This window comes from Triturus cristatus, chromosome 12, assembly GCF_964204655.1.
Source record: "Triturus cristatus chromosome 12, aTriCri1.1, whole genome shotgun sequence".
Lineage (NCBI taxonomy): Eukaryota > Metazoa > Chordata > Amphibia > Caudata > Salamandridae > Triturus > Triturus cristatus.
Genome location: NC_140595.1, coordinates 17,402,510 through 17,422,583, shown reverse-complemented (window position 1 = coordinate 17,422,583; position 20,074 = coordinate 17,402,510). Strand labels below are relative to the sequence as shown.

Below are 20,074 nucleotides of genomic sequence, written 5' to 3'. Positions count from 1 at the left end.
AAAGGAAGCAAAAGAAGGAAGCGTAGAATGGAGGAAACCAGATGAAGAAGCGAAAGGAAATAACAAATAAAGTAGTAAGAGAAGAAAGGGGAAAGAAGAAAAAGCAAAGAAGGTATAAGAAGAAAGGGAAAGAAAAGCAAAAGAAGAGAAAGCAAAAGGAAGCGCAAGAAGGAAGAAAGTAAGCGAAAGGAGGAAGAAATTAAAAGAAGCGAAAGGAAGAAAGGGGAAAGAGGAAGAAGGAAGCAAAAGGAAGAGAAGAAAGCAAAAGGAGGAAGAAAGTTAAAAGGGAAAAGAAGCGAGAGAAGGGGAAGGAAGGAAACTAAAAGAGAAAGAAAGGAAGCAAAAAGAAAAAAGAGAAAGGAAGAGAAGGAAGAAAGGAAACGCAAGAAAAGTGAAAGAAAATGAGAGTGAAAGAAGAAAAAATGAAGCGGAAAAAGCTAGCTAAAGAAGGAAGTGTAAAGAGAAGAGAAAGGAAGCGAAAGGAAGAACAGGAAGCCAAAGAAAGAAGGAAACGAAAAAAAGGGAAAGAAGAAAGGAGCATAAAAGGAGCAAAAGAAACAAACGAAAGCGAAAGAAGAAAGGAAGCGAAATAACAAGGAAGGAAGGAAACTAAAACATGAAAGAAGGGAGAAAGGAAGTGCAAGAAGGAAGCGAAAGTAGAAACGAAAAAAAGAAAAGAAGAAAAAAACTAAAGGAAACAAGACGGATGCGAAGAAAGGAAACGAAAAAGGGAAAAAGATGCGAAAGAAGGAAACAAGACGGATGCGAAAGAAAAAAAAGAATAAGGAAGCGAAGAAAGAAAGGAAAAAAGTAGTAAGCCAGAAAAGTGAAAGTAGGAAGCAAGGAAGCGAAAAAGTGCAAGAAAAGAAAAAAGGGAAAAAGAAAAAACAAAGAAAAAAGCAAAAAAATAAGCAAAAAACGAAGGGAGAAAGGAAGCTAAAGAAGGAAGAGGAAAAAAGAAAAGTGAAAAGAGAAGAAGCGAAGGAAGGAAGAGCAAGAAAGGAAGCTAAAGAAAAAATCAAAGGAAAAAAGGAAGTGAAAGAAAAAGGACGCAAAAGGAAAGAAAGAAGAAAGCAAGCAAAAGTAGGTAGCAAAAGGAGAAAGAAAGGAATCAAAAGAAAGTAAAAGAAGGGAAAGGAAGAAAGGGAAAAAAGGCAGAAAAAGGAAAAAAGGACAGAAGAGGAAGCGAAAGAAGGAAGGGAAAGGAAAAATAAGGCAGAAAGGGAAAGTAGCGAAAGAAGGAAACAAAAGATGCGAAAACAGAAAGGAAACAAAAGTAGAAAAAAGCAAGCGAAAGAAAAGAAGCAAAAAGGAAGAAAAGCGAAAAGAAGAAAAGCGAAAAAAAGAAAGGAATCAAAAGGAAGAAAAGCTTAAGAAAGGAAGCGAAAGAAGAAAAGAAGTGAAAAAAGAAGCAAAAGAGGAAAAAAGGAAGCGAAAAAAGAAAGGAAAAGTAGTAAGCAAAAGAAGAAACTGAAACGAAGGAAAAAAAGTGAAAGGAGGAATAAAAAGGAAGCGCAAGAAGGAATCAAAAAGGAAGCGAAAAGGAAGAAAAAAGGGAAAGAAAGAAAAAGTGAAAAAAGCAGAAGAAAAAAGCAAAAAAATTAAAGGGAGAGAAAGGGAGAAAGGAAGCGAAAGAGGAAAAAAGAGAAAGGAAGAGGAAAAAAGTGAAAAGAGAAGGAAGGAATCTAAAGAAAGAAGGGAAAAAAGCGAAAGGAAAAAAAGAAGCAAAACAAGGCAAGCAAAAGAAGGCAGCAAAAGGAGGAAGAAAGGAATCTAAAGAAAGAAGGAAGCACAAGAAAAACAGAAGAAAATAAAAGAAGGGAAAAAAGGAAGGGAAAGAAGGAAATAAGTAAAGCGAAACAAGGAAGCAAAAGGAGGAAGAGGAAGAAAAGAAGTGAAAAAGAAGAAAGGGAAAGTAGCGAAAGAAGGAAACAGGAAGCAAAAGAAAGAAAAAGAATAAGGAAGCAAAAGAAAGAAAAAAAGCAAAAAGCAAAGGAGGAAAGAAAGGAACCGCTAGAAAGAAAAAAAGCAAAAGGAGAAAGGGAAAGGAAAAGAAAAAAGGAATCGGAAAAAAAAGCTGAAAAAGGAAGAAAGTAAAAGAAGGGAAAGGAAGCAAGGGAAAAAAAGCAAAACGAAGCGAGGAAGCGAAAGAAGAAAGGCAGCAAAAGAAGGAAGCGGAAAACAAAGTGAAAAAAAAGGAAGCAAAAAAAGGGGAAAAAAAAGGAAAAGAAAAAAGGAATCTAAGAAAGCGAAAAACGAAATCGAGGGAAAGGAAGCAAGGAAATGAAAGGAGAAAGTGAAAGAAGAAAGGCAGCAAAAATAGAAAGAACAAAAGTAAGCAAAAGGCGGAAGTAAGTAAAAAGGGAAAGGAAGAAAAAGAAAAAAAGGAAGCAAAAGAAAGGAAGGGAAAGTAATAAAGGGAATAAAGGAAGCAAAAGGAAGAGAAGAAGCTAAACAAGGAACAAAAGCAAAAGAAGAAAGGCAGCAAAAGAAGGAAGCGAAAGAAGAAAGAAGGGAAGCGAAAAAAGAGAAAGTGAAAAGAAGCTAAAGAATAAAAAAGGAAATCAAAGAAAAAAGGCACAAGAAGGAAGAGAGAGAATAAAAGGAGCAAAAGAAGAAAGGAGGCGTAAGAAGGAAGAAAGTGAAATGGGAAAAGAAGCGAGAGAAGGGAAAGGAAGGAAATGAAAAGAGAAAGAAGGAAGCGAAAAAGGAAGAGAAGAAAGGAGGGGAGAAAAAAACAAAAGAAAAAAGGCAGCAAAGAAAAATGGAAGCCAAAGAAAGAAGGAAGAAAAGAACCAAAAAGGGAAACAAGGAAGGGAGAATAAAAGTGAAAGAAAAAACTAAAGAAGAAAGGAAGCAACAAAAAAAATGCGAAAGGGAAAGAGGAATAAAGGATGCACAAGAAGAAAAAAGGCAGCGTAAAGAAGAAATGAAAGGAGAAAAGCGAGTTGAAAAAAAGGCAGCAAAAGAGGAAAAAAGGCAGCAAAAGGAAAAAGAAGAGAAGAAATAAAGGGAAAGGAAGGCAGCGAAAGAATAAACAAGCGAAAGAAGAAAGAAAAGCAAGAGAAAAAAGAAAGGCAGCGTAAGGAAGAAATGAAAGGAGGAAGCGAAAAGAAGAAAAGAAAGAAAAGAGGAAAGAAAGGAGAAACGAAACAAAGAAGCGAAAGGAAGCAAAGGAAAGAAACACGCAAAAGAAGAAAAAGGCAGCAAAAGGAGAAAATAAAAAGCGAAGGGGAAAAAAGCAAAAGGAGGAAGGAAGCGAAAGAAGGAAAAGCGAAAAAGTAAACTGAAGAAAAGAGGAAACAAAAGGAGAAGCAAAAGAAATAGAAGCAAAAAAATAAAAGCGAAAAGAAAGAAAGGCAGCAAAAGAAGAAAGGAAGCGAAAGAGGAAAGAAAGAAAGAAAAGAAGCAAAATTAGAAAGACAGCGAAAGCAGAAAAAGGAAGCAAAGGAAGGGAGCAAAGGAAAAAAAAGAAGCGAAAGAAAGTAAGCAAAAGGGAAGCAAAAGAAAACAAAGGAAGCGAAAAACAGAGGGAAGGGAAAGGAAGCGCAAGGAGAAAGAAAAGTGAAAAAGTGAAGAGGAAACAAAGGAGAAGCTAAAGGAAGCAAAAGAAAGAAAAGATGCGAAAGGAAGAGAAGAAAGAAAATAAGCTAAAAAAGGAAGGAATGAAGGAAAAGGGGAATAAAGGAAAGGGAGAAGGAAAAGTAAGAGAAAAAGGAGAGACTGAAGAAAATAAGAGCATGTAGGAAGAAAGAAAGAAGGAAAAATGAAAAGAAACCCGAAAGGAAGAGGAAGACAAAAGAGAAAGAAGAAAGGAAGCGGAAGAAGGAAGGGAAGAGAAAGAAGAAGAGGAGGTGAAAGGAAGCGAAATGAAGAAAAAGGGAAAAAAGAAGGGGGGGAGAAAAAAAGAAAGGGAAAGGAAGTGAAAAAGGTAAGCGAAAGAAGGGGAGAATGAAAGGAAGCGGAAGAAGGAAGGAAGAAAAAGAAGGGGAAGTTAAAGTAAGTGAAAGAAAGCGCAAAAGGAAGAGAGGAGGAAGGAGAGAAAGGGGGAATGGAAAGAATGGAAGAGACAAAGGAGGAAGAGAATGAAAAAAAAGGAAGAATGTAGGAGGAATAAGGAAGATAAAAGGAAAAAGAAAGGCGAAAGGAATGGATAGAATGGAAGAAAGGGAAAGAGAAGAAAGAATGTATGAAGGAAGGAAAAGAGAAAAGAAGAGAGAAAAGAAGAGAATGAAGGAAAGGGAGAAAGGAAGGAAGCAAAAGGAAGAATGAAGGAAGCAAAAGGAAGAATGAAGGAAGAGAATGAAGGAAATGAAAAAGGAATAAGAATGAAGGAAGAGAGGCGAAGTGAGAAAGGAAGAAAAAAGAGAAAGTAAGACTGAAGGAGGAAAGAAAAAGGAAAAAATAGAAAGGAAAAGCAAAGGAGAGAACGGAATAATGAATGAAGGGAAAAAATAAAGGAAGATGTGAAAGTGAGAGAAAGTAAGAATGAAGAAAAGAGGAAGAGAAAGAGGAAGAGAATAAAGGAAAAGAAAGAAGGAAGCGAGGAGGAAGAGAAAGATAGGAGACAGGAATAATGAATGAAGAAAGAGAAAAGAAAGTAAGACTGAAGGAGGAAAGGAGAGAACGGAAGAACGAAGGAAGAGAAAGGAAGTGAAAAAGTAAGAAAGAGAAAGGAGAGATGAAGAAAAAGAAGGAATTGAAAGAACGAAGGAAGAGAAAGAAAAGAAGTGAAAAAGGAGGAAGAGCATGAAGGCAGAACAAGAAGGAACCGAGAAGGAAGGAAGAGAAAGATAGAAGGTGGGGAAAGGAAGAATGCCGGATGAAGAGCAAAGGGAAAGGAAGAATGCCGGAGGAAAGAAGAGGAAAAAGAAGGAAAAGAAAAAGGAAAAGCAAAGGGGAGAAAGAAAAGGGAAGAAAGAAGGAAGGGAAAGATGGTAAGTAAAAAGGAAGTAAGGAAAGAGAAAAGGAGAAGGAAGAAAAAAAAATAAAAGGAAAAAAAAAAGGAAAGAAAAAGTAAATACAGAATAAAAGTAAAGAGGGAAGAGCAGGCAGCAAGGAAGGTAAGAAAGATACAAATGAAGGATGGAAAGAGAAAAAGAATCAAGAGGAACGAATGAAAGGAGAAGGGAGGGAAGTGACCAAAAAAATTTGGGTGGAAGGATAGAAAGAAGGAGAGGAAGAGGAAAAAAGGAGACAAGCAAAGTAAGGAATAAAGAAATGAAGGAAAGACAGGAAAGAAAGAAATTAGAAGAAAAAAGTGACACGTGCTGCAAATTAAACACAAACGCCAGTTTTCTTTCTAGGTAAAGTTTATTAAAGAACCACTAGTAAAACTGAATCTCAATTAAAAGTGTAAAGAATTGCCCGCCAATTAATTCACATCAGTTTGTGTACTGCATGCATTGTAAAATGTGGATAACTAAATACATAAGTTTCAAATAGACCGTGTGATTGTGTGAAATTAAAGCAGTTCGATAAACAAAAGGACATTTTGAAAGGAATTTACAAAAGCGGGAGATGGAACCATCTAGTCGAACTGTGCCCTGTTCTCACCCCCGATAGGAATCTTCCTGCCATCACGTCAGGCTCTAAATGCACAGACAACACGAGAGACCCGCCCCGTGCACAGACGCGCGGATTGTGAAAGGGCAATATGCGGTAACCAGTGGCTTAAGCAGGATGCCCGACTGCTCCATGCGGCAGGCTGGGGGCCAAAGCCCCTTTAGGTAGGTACACCGCACATATCACTTTAGTGAAATCAAAAGGCCTTGGATAATCCTAGGCATAAAAATTCACCAGTTACATTTTTTGGGGGGAAGTTTTATTTATCATTTTCAAAATACACACAACTCATACAAATGACAGCCCATGATGTGGATTGTAAAACATGAACTAGATTAGATTAATTTGGAGGAAGAGCCATTCAAAGATGGAATACACCACACTTGATCCACTTCTCGATGCAGAGCGAAAACATGTCAAATGATAAAAAAAATAGACAACTCAGTAGCAAGCATTGCAGAAGAGACCTATGCACACAGCACTGGACAATAAAGAGCAGAGGGTGGGAAGCAAGAGACCCTCAAACATTGCCCCTTTATCGGACTCTTGAGATTCCGCTGCAGCAGGTCGCCCCGACGGAAGCCCCCGGTCTGATATGGACTTGGATTCACTCCTTTCTGGGACATGTCTCTTCGGGGTCACAACTTTCGCGTGATTGCTTCAGAAGTTATGTTAAGCTCCTGCTGCTTGAGCAAATATAATTTTTCCACTAGGCGGTCAGTGCAAATGTTGGTGCAAAATTACACTGCATCGGTTGTGCACAACATTTTCACTTCGCAGCCTCCCCTTTGTGCTTCACCAAACCAAAGGGTTCCATCCCTCTCCTCACCTCCACAGCCACCCTGTAACTGTCCCTTGTTGCTCACTTGGTTTGAGCTCTGTATGCTCCGAAACTGAAGACTGAAGCTGGCACGGGGGCACTAAACATTTCTATCCATCCGTACCTGCTTGTGCTCGCTCTGTCCCGTCCCAAAAACCTTCTACTTACCAACACACACACACTGCACCCGCACCTTGTTTCTCCCGCTCTACCTACTCCTAAACCTTACTCTTTCGACACACACACACACTCTCTCTCTCTCTCTGTCTCTCTCTCTCTGTCTCTCTCTCTCTCTGTCTCTAGCATTCCTTTTGCAGCAGTCCCTTCTTACCGCAGGAGGAGTACTGCAGGGAGAGGACGCAGCTCTCGTGCAGGTGCAGCTGGTACTGGTCAGGTCTGGAAAGGTGCAGGACCTCCACGTTGCTGCTCTCCAAGCCCACCGCCAGCCACTCCCCGGATGGGCAGTAACCGAGGGAGAAGATCTGTGGTGAGGAAGGCACAGAGTGACGGGAAGTTTCTCAAATGACCCCCCCCTATCAAGGCTAATGCTCAAACCATAAGTGGAGTAGTGGATATTCCACCCACTTCCTACCACCCGTCAGACAAGGCCCATCTCCGCACTCTCCACCATCCCAGCAGCTAATAGACAAACACCTCCTCTAGACGACACCCTAAAGCCTCTCCATGCACACCCAATAGATAACTCACCATACACAGCAAACTCCCTCCAGGCAGGGGCATGACTTCAGGCAACAAGGTCAGCCTCCTGCCACCTTTCAGCGGTGGACGACAGCCTCTGGCAGCCTTTCATTAGGAAGCGGGAAGCGCCTCTACCTTTGCTTGGATTAGGGCAACCTCGTCCGTTCATAGTCTTCCAGGACGCGTCGCCTGGCCACCACACACCAACAAATCTATCCAGTCCACACCAAGAGCCACCTCTTTACACCCCCATCACCATTTCATGGACCCCCAGAAACTTACAAGAGGGTAATAATAATGGGGTTGGAGAGGTGTAAGTACCCACCTGTGAGCTGAAGTCGTGTTGCTGCAGCTGGCGTCCCTCCCTCAGGTCCCAACATCGCACCGTGCTGTCCAGGCCGCCGGTCCACAGCTTGGTACCGTCACTAGAAATGTCGATGCAGCTGGCACCATCTGTGTGGCCCTGGAACTGCCTGCGGGGAGTACATCCAAGGAAGGGTAGAGTAAGGAAGCATGGCAACGCATCGCTCGGGAGATGGTCAATGCCCGAGGTGTCTATCGTACTCGTAGACTGCCTTCTGACCCAATGCTCCTCTCAGTTCACACTCTTCTGATCACCATTGCAGAAGAGCCACCATCCAAAGGCCGCTTCTAGTCCATAACCTACTGACCACCACTCATCAACGGGCTTAACGCACAGGTCACCTTTGTAGAAGTGTTAAAAGCAAAACGACAATCGTGAACATTGCCTGCGCCATCTTGTCTGGTGGAAATTTCTATGTGCACATAAGCTGCAGTAATTTTAATCTATCAAAGCCATTTTGTACTGTGTTGGTCACCTTTGTTTCACCCTGCCCTTACTAGCATCCCTCTGACCGACCTGGTATGTGTGGTGGGGGCTAGAAACTCTATTGCCACAAAAAACCTCAGCGCCACTTGTTGCCACAAACTTGTTTTTCCTCTCATCTCTGTTTACAGGCAAACCTTTGGACACTCTACCCCTCACTGCACCTAGTTACACAAACAGGTTCCAAACACCAAAAAGACTTGCAACATGATTTATTGCACTGCAAACAGCAAGACTTGTTTTTTCCAACAATGGGACCTGTTTTTATCAACCAGACGGACTCTTAGATCTGGCTGGTCTCACATGTTTTAGACCCTGAAGCGAGGTCCAGCTGCAAGATAAGATTGTCTGTTTGACCTGGGTGGGAAGAGAATTACTGTTGGGCTTGTGTGACAACCTGCCCGGGGCGGGGACTCCAAGCTTCTGTAACCATGTTGATGAAACAAATGCATTGTGTCAAACCTGTATAAAAGGAAGAGCCAAAGGAGTGATCAGCAGAACACCTCCCTCGGACATCCCGGTGTCTGCAGTGGACGTGATCTCCTCATGAGACAAACCTTTTTCTTGTCTTCCAGTTTCCAGCGCTTGCCTCATTTTGATAGCGAACCCAACGTGAATTAGAGGTGGAACCCTGCACCAGGCAGCATTGAGGGTCTTAGAAGACTCGCTGCCTTTCACAGAAGAGCCGCATCGAAGGGTCGCTTCTAGTCCATAACCTACTGACCACCACTCATCAACGGGCTTAACGCACAGGTTGAGCTACATTCCTACCCCACTGATTACCACTCAGGAAGAGCCTTAAACTAGGTGTCAACCCATATTTAGACGCTGATGAGTGCCACTTGAGAAGAGCTTTGAAGTAGGCAACACCCCACATTCAGAAGCAGCTGACCATCATTCAAGATGACCCTTAACCTGAGGGTCACACCACATTGAAGAGCGATGAAGGCTCTGTTGGAGTGGCGGTCGAACTAGGGGTCACTCTATATTCAGGTGCGAATTACCACCATCCCAGAGGAGTCTTAATCTAGGGGTCACACCACATTAAAAAAGAGCTTTAAGCCAGGGGTACTTCCAATTTTGGCACTACTGACCATCTCTCAAGAAAACCCATAAAGTAAGGCTCCTCACTCATTAAAATCCAACTGACCACCACTCAGGGAGAGCCTTAGACTAGAGGCCACCCGCATCCAGATGCTGCTGGCCGCCACTCCGGAAGAGCTTTAAACTAGAGGTCACCGGCATCCAGATGCTGCTGGCCGTCACTCCGGTAGAGCCTTAACCTACGGCTCTCCCCTTATTATTGTTTTTATGTTCTAAATATTTTATTTGTTTTTAAGAAACAAAAAAAGCAATAACAAATAAAACACATACACCTATCTATCTATATATATATATATTACCTACTGGCGGTCGCCAGTAGGTAGTTATAGTTAGGACCACGTTTCCATAGGAAAACCTCAACATTCTATTTTGAATAACTTTGGCGCCGGTCGACGAATCCTCGCGAATTTCTCAAAATAGGTGGGGCGCTACGCTCCGCTCCTACCCTGAAAGTCTCGGGGGGATCCGTCAAGCGGGGGCTGAGATAAAAGGGGGGTCCCAAAACGCGTTTTTCCCATGCATTTTTCCATAGGACCTTTAGAACGAGCTACAGCCCGAACGGCTGAACAGAATTACTCAAAATTTGGCAGAGAGGTAGTCCCTAGGTCAAGGAAGTGCCTTTTGTAGGTTTGGTGTAAATCTGTTCAGTAGATTCTGAGAAAATAGCCTTTAAATCAATATATATATCTGAACCCGCTTACGGTACGCTTACGGTAAGCGTACGGTGGCGATGCGCGAGCGCGATTCGGATTGGCTCTTAGTAAACATTCGAATCGGTCGAAACCAGGAAGCGGCGGCCGCCATTTTGTGTATTTCACTCTGAAAAAAAAGAGTGAAAACAAGGAAAGGGGGCAATGAGGAGAGTTACAGACCCCCTAACATTTGTAAGGGGGTCAAAGAAGGACAGAAAAGTACAAAGAAAACATTTATTGATTTTAAAAAAAATCACGGGGTACGCGTACGGTAAGCTTACGGTAAGCGTACGGTAGAAAAGAAAAAAAAAAAAAATGAAAAACAGATTTAAGTGTTTAGATATTAGGGGGCTCTAAAAAGAGCCGTTGTGTTTATGAAATGATTTTTTAGTGGTACCTACAAGTAAGTACCGATGCAGAGTCTAAGGTTCAAGAGGAAGACTGTTCCCTTCATCATTGAAGTGCACACCATCTCCTCTATAAATGTCTTGCATGTCATAACGCAAGTTGTTGTGGTAAATGGCACCCATACCATAGTCACGGAGGAAAGCAGAAACAGATTTGTTGACGTGCTTTCTTGCTTTGTCATCGCACCGCGTGCCCACCGTGCGTGCACGGCACTAACTGCGTAAAGTGGGCGCGCGGTGCGCGAAGCGCACCGTGCGCGCACGGAACGAACTGCGTTAAGTGGGCGCGCACGCCACGAATGGCGTAAAGTAACTTAGCATTTAAAAAAACGTACAAATTCACTGAAAAAACCATAGGTTTCACACACGTTATAGTTAGGAATTAGCATTTAAAAAACCTTGCAAATTCACTGAAAAAAACATAGGTTTCACACGTTATAGTTAGCGGAAATTTTACTGATAAAAAACCAATGAAATTCCCCCGTTATAGTTAGTGCAGGCAACTATAACTCACGCGACCGCAATCTTCTGCTGATGACATATGTGTCTTTCTGAAAAAAAAATTTGTAATATATGTATAGCTAAAAATGTATGGAAGAAGACATGGGCAAATAAGTGTCTAAATACAGTATTAGCATCAGCAGAGGATTGCGGTCGCGTGAGTTATAGTTGCCTGCACTAACTATAACGGGGGAATTTCATTGGTTTTTTATCAGTAAAATTTCCGCTAACTATAACATGTGTGAAACCTATGGTTTTTCAGTGAATTTGCAAGGTTTTTTAAATGCTAATTCCTAACTATAACGTGTGTGAAACCTATGGTTTTTTCAGTGAATATATATATATATATATATATCTCAAAAGACCTAATCTAATATGCATATGCCACACATGTAAAGGAATGCCAAAAAATATCAAACATATATATATATATATATATATATAAAAAAATAAATAAATAAACAAACATACGGAGCGAGTTAGCCAAATGGTGCCAAAAGACCTTATACCCAAAATAAAACATTAAAACTGTCATTACAGAAAGAAAGTTTTCCGAAATTGCATACATCAATTTCAAACAATTCACAGGCATCATGGTAACAAAGAAGTCATGAAATCCAGAAAGGAGGCATATAAGGGGATTCTTTCCTCAAAGGCTCGGAGGCCCAGAGGATGAGTTATACAATATAATTAAAATGAAATAGAGGAGAAGAGCCGAAAGATAGGGGGCTGAGGGGGAAGGGATATGCGCCATGCGGAAGTGGTTCACGTCATAGATTGATTACGTCCAATAACGTACAACGGAGAGAGGTAGTGATAGTGGGTCTGTTATGCTAGGGCCATAAAGGCGTCCAGCGTGTGCCAGAATGTTTGTGATGGAGCAGCTGTCCTGGGAAAGAGTGACAATTTTTATGTGTACTTCTAAGGTATGTGACCCATGCCGACCACAGGTGGAAGGAGACGGTCTGTCCTGTCCATTGTAACAAAATGACTTTCAATGCCACGTCAAGCGAAGGTCCAATAAGGCCCTAGCGTTATGGGATAAACCAAGGAGGGGCTCAGATCACATGGGCCCAGCATGATGAGGGGGATGGAGAGGGAAAAGGATGCCCTCAAGATATTGATATTCATTCATAAACTTCAGTCCAATAGGTGGAGAGGGGTTTACATGCAAGAAACGTGATCACAATAGCGGGGTTACAGGACCAGAAAAGATCCGGTTCAGTTTAAACATTTTAGACGGTGTCCAATGTGCAGCGTGGAAACATGTCAGAGAAGGAATCCATTTATTATTAAGGAGATTAGAGGAGATAATTGGTCAGCTGGCGCCCGGGATAAGGGGAAGATGCAACCCCTGAAGATATTTAGACCATCGTTTTTGAAGGGGTGAAGAGGAAGTCACCAAAGTGCTGCACGGGGTTTTGTTCACTTTTGACGCTATAGGACCCCCCCCTACTCAATTGCTGCATAAATGAAGGCAGGTTTGAGTGAGGCAATGTACCTAGTGTTGAAAGTCTCGCTTTGATCTTTAAATAAACAATAGAAGTCCATATTGGATAGGATATATATCGTCTGTAGTAGGGCGAAGGATAGAGGGTGACCGTCCTCCTTCAGATCAGATACAACGCGGATACCTTTCGCCGCCCAAACAGGGCCTACATCAGTTGAAATCGTGGAAGATGTTTTGGAGTTTGTTCCATACGGAGAGGGTCGAAGATGGAGACAAATTAGGGGACAAACATTTGTGCATATGTTAAATAGCTCAACTAGTGTCAAGAAAGATAGGGGAGGAATGAAGTAGAACCACAGAGTTTATTTTATTTCATTTTAACAACTTGTAAAGCGCACAAATACCGGTAGGTGTCTCGGCGCTATATGCTGGAAGTGTAGGTAATGGCTGGTGAGAAAAGACTATTGCTTGAAAAGCCAAGTTCTTATTTGTTTTCTAAATGATAGCAGCGTGGGACTAGCCTTAATCTGCACAGGGAGAGAATTCCAAAGTTTGGATGTGTGGACTATGAAGCTTCTATCGCCTCAGTTGTTTTTTTTGGTTCTAGGGACGACCACAAGTTTAGCGTCCACTGAGAGAAGAGATCTGATCGGCATGTAGGCCAGAAAGGCTTTCTTCAAGTATTCCGGACTTGTATTGTGAATTGCCTTGCAGGCAACACAAAGTGCTTTGAATTTAGTTCTACTTCTTATGGGCAGCCAATGGAGCTGTCGCACCACATTAGAGATGGACTTAAACTTGGGAGCACCAACTGCAGTCTGCCCAGACCCCTTCCTGGGCATTAATTGTGAAGCTGCTGCAGTAGTCAACCTTGGACATGACCAGAGCACTGATTAACTTTCTTCCGGTATTAGCCGGCACAAAAGGTAACAGTTTCTTTATCATTCTTAACAGATAAAAGAATGAAGAGACCACCGCGTTAACGTGATGTATATAAGTCAGTCTGTCGTCCAAAATGACAACCAATTTCCTGGCCTGTGGCATTCTGCCAAGAGCCAAGCATCCATAATTGGGTCGAGTTATCAAAATAACTCATTCCACGTGCTACAAGAAAAGCTGTATAGTAACCGAGACAATTTAGTAAGTTACAGCTTCCCATCGAATAAGGTAATCTAAGTTTTTCAAGATTCATTCTAGGCTTTTTATTTGATGGCAGAAAACTGGTTGCTAATTTGTCTACAGTAGAAAAGCAGTTTGGAGACAACCGTACAGGGAGCGTCATGGCCTGGAAATTCACAAGAGGCGTGACCATCATTTTCAAAGTTTCCAATCTCCCCCACAATTATATAAATTTAGGGGACCAAGAAGATAGTTGGTCCAGGATTTTATCTAAGGTTTGTTTGCTCATAAATAGTCATTGACTCTACTAAATCCCTAGAGAAGCGGATGCCGAGATACTTTCTCATTTTAGGCTTCCAATGAAGACCCGCTTGACCAATACAGGAGGAATGACGATGGACATTGAGAGGTGTCACGGCCGTCTTGTGTCCATTCGAAGAGAAGCCCAACAGCCACTAGGATGCCACCAAAAGGTTTTAGGGCACCTTACAATTCATCAACAACTTCCCCCCCAAAATATACACATGATGTTCTGGTAGAAAAGGGTATCTAGATTACAAGAAAGTGTCCCATCACCGACATAAACCTGAAAGGTCCATGGCCGTTAGTGAACAGCATTGTAGGCTTAAGCTTCTAATCTACAATTCCTGTTCTCTCTACTACACGCCCACGTGCAGTGGCATAACACTATAAGAGCCGAACTCTGGTCATCGGACACAACACTACCCATATCGACCACATTACAAACCCACACCCTTCTACTAAAGAACACCCCATCACGCTCCCATGGCTTTCAGGGCTGCGTCAGGGATGCCACAACTCAGCGTTAGTGCACCGACCAGTGAATTCAATGTTCATATGATGTCGGGGAAGCCGAAGCGAAACATCGCCGGAAGCGGTTGCAGTCATCTAGTAAGTAATGAGGACAGAAACCCTCAAGTCAAAAATTCAAGCGGAGGAAAGAGTTTTCTAAATAGGTGACCTGCAATTAATATGTAATTTGTAAATACGCAACTCTCACCATGAGTAACCGAAGTAGCTTTACGTACGTAGAGTCTGCTGCCCCGCACTCACCTGACCAGCGTCTGGTTCTGCAGGTCCCACACCACAATGTTGCCATCGCTGCAGCAGGAGAAGCAGACCTTGGCGTCAGGGCTGATGGTCAGGGCGTAGCAGGCGGGCGCCGAGGACGTCAGCTCCGCCTTTATCCTCGGGGAGGGCAGGGCAAGGTCCCAGATGGACAGCGTGCTGGCTTCTCCACCCACAATGAGGCTCCGCCCATCAGGGAGGAGCTTACAGGAGCGGATGTAGCTATCCTGGTTCTGTGAAAGAGAAAGAGATAAAAAAAGACAAACTGAAGTCACTTACCCAACAGAAGTAACCTTCAGAGAAGGATTTGATGCACAGATGTCTTGTGATCCACAAACTCCAGGGTTGTCTGCACTGGTTGTCTTAGGTCAGTGGGAAGCTTCTGTTGAGCTCTGTTTTAGGACACTGACTTTGAGGAATGTGTATATGTAATTTTTGATGGTCTGTATCACGCTTACTTTTGTGTTTTAAGCACAACTATCACTTTAAGAGTTAAAATCATTCATTCATATCACCTCTTTTCATATTTTTAGGGAAGCAATGCCAGATGTACTCGTTACAAGATGGAGTCCATACTCCAGCCCCAGGAGAGAGGGGTCACAGCAGACAGGAACCTTTATCCAGTCCCTGTACTAGTCATCGTGCAGTGCTAGGCAGGTATTGTACTTCTAAACCGGTTACAACCAGGAAGATACAGTACTAATAAATGTGCAAACCAGGTATTGTACCTGTAACCATGTTTCAGCCTCGGATTTCTGGGTGTCTGAGTAACCAAGAAAAAGCCATATGTGCAGGAACCCACACATTCAAGGCAGGAGCCAAGAATACAACTCGCCTGGGTCCATTGTCGGGGGCTTTGCAATTAGACCAGGTCCCAAGGTGAACATGTTTTGTATGTGAAAGCCCTCTGCCCCTCCATAACATGATGCCGCTTGGCCACCATGACACATCCAAGCCATGGGAGACACCCCGCTCTCCAAAGCCCCTGGACTTCCTTTCAGAGACGAGGCAAGGGTACCCGGACAGGGGGCTCTGCCACGGGTTAAAGCCTCCATGTCCCAGCATGCACCGGGGGGGGGGGGGCAGCTGCATAGTGCACGTCAAATGCTGCTACCGCCACCTGCTAACCACATCCCTCTACAGGCAGGTGACAGTGAACAGCCTGCTTGGGGGGGGGGGGGGGGGCAGGCTTGGGGGTCTCACAGGGCATTGAACATGGAGACTGCAGGGCACATCTGCAGATGAAAGGGTAAAAGAAAAAAAGCTTCAAGTGCCAAAAAAGCACAGAAAGAGACAGCAACCTGGGAGCAGTGTAATTAGTTTAATACAGACATTTCCTGGGCAGGCTTCCAGGGAACCCCCATTACCTTGAAGCACAAGTCCCCCCGCACCCCCATCGAGAGCTGGGAGCAGAGAAGCCGCCGCCATCTTTGTGCAGGAGGGGGCCAATGTAACAGCTTCCACTGTTCACAGCTGTAGGAGATGAGGCACAGAGGGGAGGGGGGAGACAGAGTGAGAGAGACAGAGAGGAGAGCTGAGAGAGAGAGAGAGAGAGCTGAGAGAGAGAGCTGAGAGAGAGAGAGAGAGAGAGAGAGAGACAGAGACAGAGACAGAGACAGAGACAGAGACAGAGAGAGAGAGAGAGGAATAGAGAAGGGGGGAGGACAAGGGAAGAGAGACATAGGGACATGAAGCGAGAGAGGGGGATAGGAAGGATATATACATGTCCCCCTTTGGGGAACACAGATTACATGTCACGAAAGCGAAGTTGCCAAAGCCCCCCCCCTCCCCCCGCTCCCAACGACCTCCACCTACACAGACAAGCCGCTTAATTGAGAATCTTGCGGCCTTAATGAGGACGACTCCGGAGACATCTAAATTATTAACCATTTTCATTTATATTTTTAATGAAACAAAAAAAAAATCTCCGCTCTCTTACCATGCGCAGAATGCACCCTCTATTCTCCTTCAAGAGCCCTGGGTACGGCGTGGGGTGGAAGGGTGAAGGGTTGCGCTTGGGGCGTCTCGAGAATTGGGGCATCTGTGTAATGGCAGGAGAGCTGGTGGGGGAGGTACAGGTACCTCAGAGGTGTGAGGGAGGAATTGAATGATGGGATAAGGTAGCTGGGTGGTGCGAGGGTAGTGGGGGATGGGTACCTGGGTAGTAGGATACCCGAGTGGGGTGGGTCAGAGAACCTAGGTGGTGTGAGGGAATTGGGGTGATGGGAGATGGGTACCTGGGTAGTGGTATGATACCAGAGTTGAAGGGTCATCTACTTGTACAAGTAGGACCTCCTCAGAAGGCCGACAGCCACATACACTTCTAACATTGCACAGAGAGCCCACCATCTTTGAGTAGTTCCCTTTTCCACTTAACCAGTTTGCAATGGTAAAGGTCTGCCAACCTGAGTCTTACCAGGCAGTCCAGCTGGGCAACAGGGCTCAGCGTGCCCACCTGAGCAACGTCCCAAACCTTCACGCAGCCCTTGCCACCAGTGTAGACGTGCCGCGTGGTGGTACTGATGGTGACGGCGCAGACCACCTCACCGTGATACAGGGTGTGCAACGGGCGGGCTTGGCGGGGAATGCCAGGGCCAATCAGGGCATCGGCAGGGAAGGGCACTGGCTGCATCTGTCTGTCGGCACCCACGTGGAAGGAGTAGGCTCTGGAAAAGGAATACAAGACAGCGCAATAGGACCACTTTGGCACAAAACAAGTTCTAACCAGGAATCACCACTATCTGGGCTCAAAGGGGGTTGGTTTAAAGTGCACACACTAGACATATTCAAACAGCTTATTTTCCATCAAGAATTTATGGTGCTCAAGTCAGAAAAAAAGAGGTAACCTGTACAAAATAAGTTGTTGATTTCTGTTCTTTGATCTGGTTCAAAACTTGGGCACTGAATACTGCTGCAGCAGCAGGAGTGGATGGCATGGGCAGAGGCGAGTTAACGGACATCTAGTGCTCGTGCCCACATTCTTCTTGCGTTTGTAAAAAGCGGTGTCAGTTTGTATGTGAGTGAAGCTTACAAGGCTGCTGAACATGCTATATCTGTTCTCTGTTTACGGTAGAGGTTTGCCTTGCTGCTGTCAGTGCTATACCTGTCCAGCATGAGACCCTTGCACTACTGTCGACAGTGCTGTACCTGTCCTGTGTGTGAGGGAAGCTTGTCCTGCTGCTGCCCATGCTGTACCTGCCCTGCATGATAGATGCTTGCACTGCTGCTGTCAGTGCTGTACCTATCCTGTGTGTGAGGGGAAGCTTGCACTGCTGCTGCCCTGGCAGTACCTGTTCTCTGTGGGAGGGAAGCTTTACTTGCTGGTGCCCTGGCCGTACCTGTTATCTGTGTGAGAGACGCTTGCACTGCTGCTGCCTATGCTGTACCTGCCCTGCATGATAGATGCTTGCACTGCTGCTGTCAGTGCTGTACCTATCCTGTGTGTGAGGGGAAGCTTGCACTACTGCTGCCCTGGCAGTACCTGTTCTCTGTGGGAGGGAAGCTTTACTTGCTGGTGCCCTGGCCATACCTGTTCTCTGTGTGAGGGAAGCTTTACTTGCTGATGCCCTGGCTGCACCTGTTCTCTGTACGAGGGGAGCATGTACTGCTATTTACAGCCCAGCAGCCTGTATTGTACCTCTTTACCTTTTGGCTGACATTTTCAGTGCATCTGCCAGTGCTGATGAATTCTGTGTTTTGTTTAAGTTTTTACATTTTTGCTGTACCTATTGTGTGCATGTGGCTTGCATAAATTCTCCTTTTGCTGCACTGGTTGTGTGGGACGGTAGCCTGCATGCCTGCTGCCAGAACTGTGTGTGAAGGAGGTCTGCATACTTCCTTCCCGAAATGTATGCTAGTGAAGCCTGCATGCCTGCTGCCTGAATGTGTGAGGGAAGCTTGCATGCTTGAACTGCGTGTGAAGGAAGCTTGCACTTTCGCTGTCCAAAATGTGTGTGAGGGAAGCCTGCATGTCTGTTGTCTCAACTGAGCCTGCTGCTTGTCCGTGGAGGGGCTTGGACTGCTGCTGGTCCGTGGAGGGGCTTGGACTGCTGCTGGCCCGTGGCGGAGCTTGGACTGCTGCTGGCCCGTGGCGGGGCTTGGACTGCTGCTGGCCCGTGGCGGGGCTTGGACTGCTGCTGGTCCGTGGCGGGGCTTGGACTGCTGCTGGTCCGTGGCGGGGCTTGGACTGCTGCTGGTCCGTGGCGGGGCTTGGACTGCTGCTGGTCCGTGGCGGGGCTTGGACTGCTGCTGGTCCGTGGCGGGGCTTGGACTGCTGCTGGTCCGTGGCGGGGCTTGGACTGCTGCTGGTCCGTGGCGGGGCTTGGACTGCTGCTGGTCCGTGGCGGGGCTTGGACTGCTGCTGGTCCGTGGCGGGGCTTGGACTGCTGCTGGCCCGTGGCGGGGCTTGGACTGCTGCTGGCCCGTGGCGGGGCTTGGACTGCTGCTGGCCCGTGGCGGGGCTTGGACTGCTGCTGGCCCGTGGCGGGGCTTGGACTGCTGCTGGCCCGTGGCGGGGCTTGGACTGCTGCTGGCCCGTGGCGGGGCTTGGACTGCTGCTGGCCCGTGGAGGGGCTTGGACTGCTGCTGGCCCGTGGAGGGGCTTGGACTGCTGCTGGCCCGTGGAGGGGCTTGGACTGCCGCTGGCCCGTGGAGGGGCTTGGACTGCCGCTTGTCCGTGGCGGGGCTTGGACTGCCGCTTGTCCGTGGCGGGGCTTGGACTGCCGCTTGTCCGTGGCGGGGCTTGGACTGCCGCTTGTCCGTGGCGGGGCTTGGACTGCCGCTTGTCCGTGGCGGGGCTTGGACTGCCGCTTGTCCGTGGCGGGGCTTGGAGTGCCGCTTGTCCGTGGCGGGGCTTGGAGTGCCGCTTGTCCGTGGCGGGGCTTGGAGTGCCGCTTAACAACAGTGTTTAGTTTGTTAAAGAATAAGTGTTGGGACCCAAAGTGTTGCTTAGAAGCTTGTGGCTGGTGCTATTGAAGGTGGCTGTGGCCATCAGCTAAGGAACCAGCGACATTGCCAGAGTGCGACTCCCATCTAGACGTCCTTGCGAGTACTTACGGTTTGGTGCCCGGAGCCGATGCCAGGCAGGCGGGTAGTGTGGAGTTCCTGAGATGTGATTCAAACGCCACCTAGAACAAAGAAAGATGGATCAGAGACACTCACTGTCCACAAGGTTGTATGTCAAGGAGCGGCCGACTGCTGGTGTGAGGAGCTTATCAACTCTAGAAGAGGTGGTCGCACCTCTGCAGCCCCCACTAATCCCCATCCCCGGCCCCATGTCCTTCTTTACACTTCTGTGGAGGCAGCGGATTGGATGGTGGGTGCTGGTGTTGTCTGGGTTCACTGGACCTCCTGGGGCTTCTTCTATCCCTTTCAGCAGTGCTCAACTTGTGAAAAAAGGAGGTGTCAGGGACCTTCTCAGCAAGAGGCCATTATAGCTCGCACCATCCACTGCCCCTGCCAGCGCCATCAATAACAGCACCAACACAACTCAGACTCTTCCAGGCCACACAGAGCTACAAGAATGGCATGGGTGGCAGGTATAATTTATTTTTTATGTATATTTAAGTATTGAACACACTTGTTGTGTACATCTCAAAATCAGACAGCACCACCATGTGGTGGACAGTCATTAGTGCTGGTGTTGAGATTTAAGTGCCGGTGTCTAGCTCCGGAAACCACCAGCTCAAATTAAGTACTGCCTTTCGGACTTCTGATTGGTGCCCTTTCAGGAGGCAGGAGGTCATGAAAGGTCAAGTAGATGGAGGGTACTCGCTGGTGTCG

At 45.7% G+C, this 20,074-nt stretch overlaps 1 protein-coding gene across 3 annotated transcripts in view; it reads right to left on the bottom strand.

Moving 5' to 3' along the window:
• The window catches only part of TLE2 (TLE family member 2, transcriptional corepressor), a 149,826-nt gene that overhangs the window by 13,620 nt on the left and 116,132 nt on the right, over positions 1–20,074 (bottom strand). For all 3 annotated transcript variants that reach the window (XM_085638835.1, XM_085638836.1, XM_085638837.1), the window contains 5 exons: positions 19,349–19,419; positions 16,710–16,959; positions 14,279–14,526; positions 7,410–7,557; positions 6,717–6,867 (listed from right to left, as the gene is read on the bottom strand). In XM_085638835.1, coding sequence (XP_085494961.1) covers positions 6,717–6,867; positions 7,410–7,557; positions 14,279–14,526; positions 16,710–16,959; positions 19,349–19,419 — 868 coding nt within the window. The remainder of the gene's footprint in view (positions 1–6,716; positions 6,868–7,409; positions 7,558–14,278; positions 14,527–16,709; positions 16,960–19,348; positions 19,420–20,074) is intronic.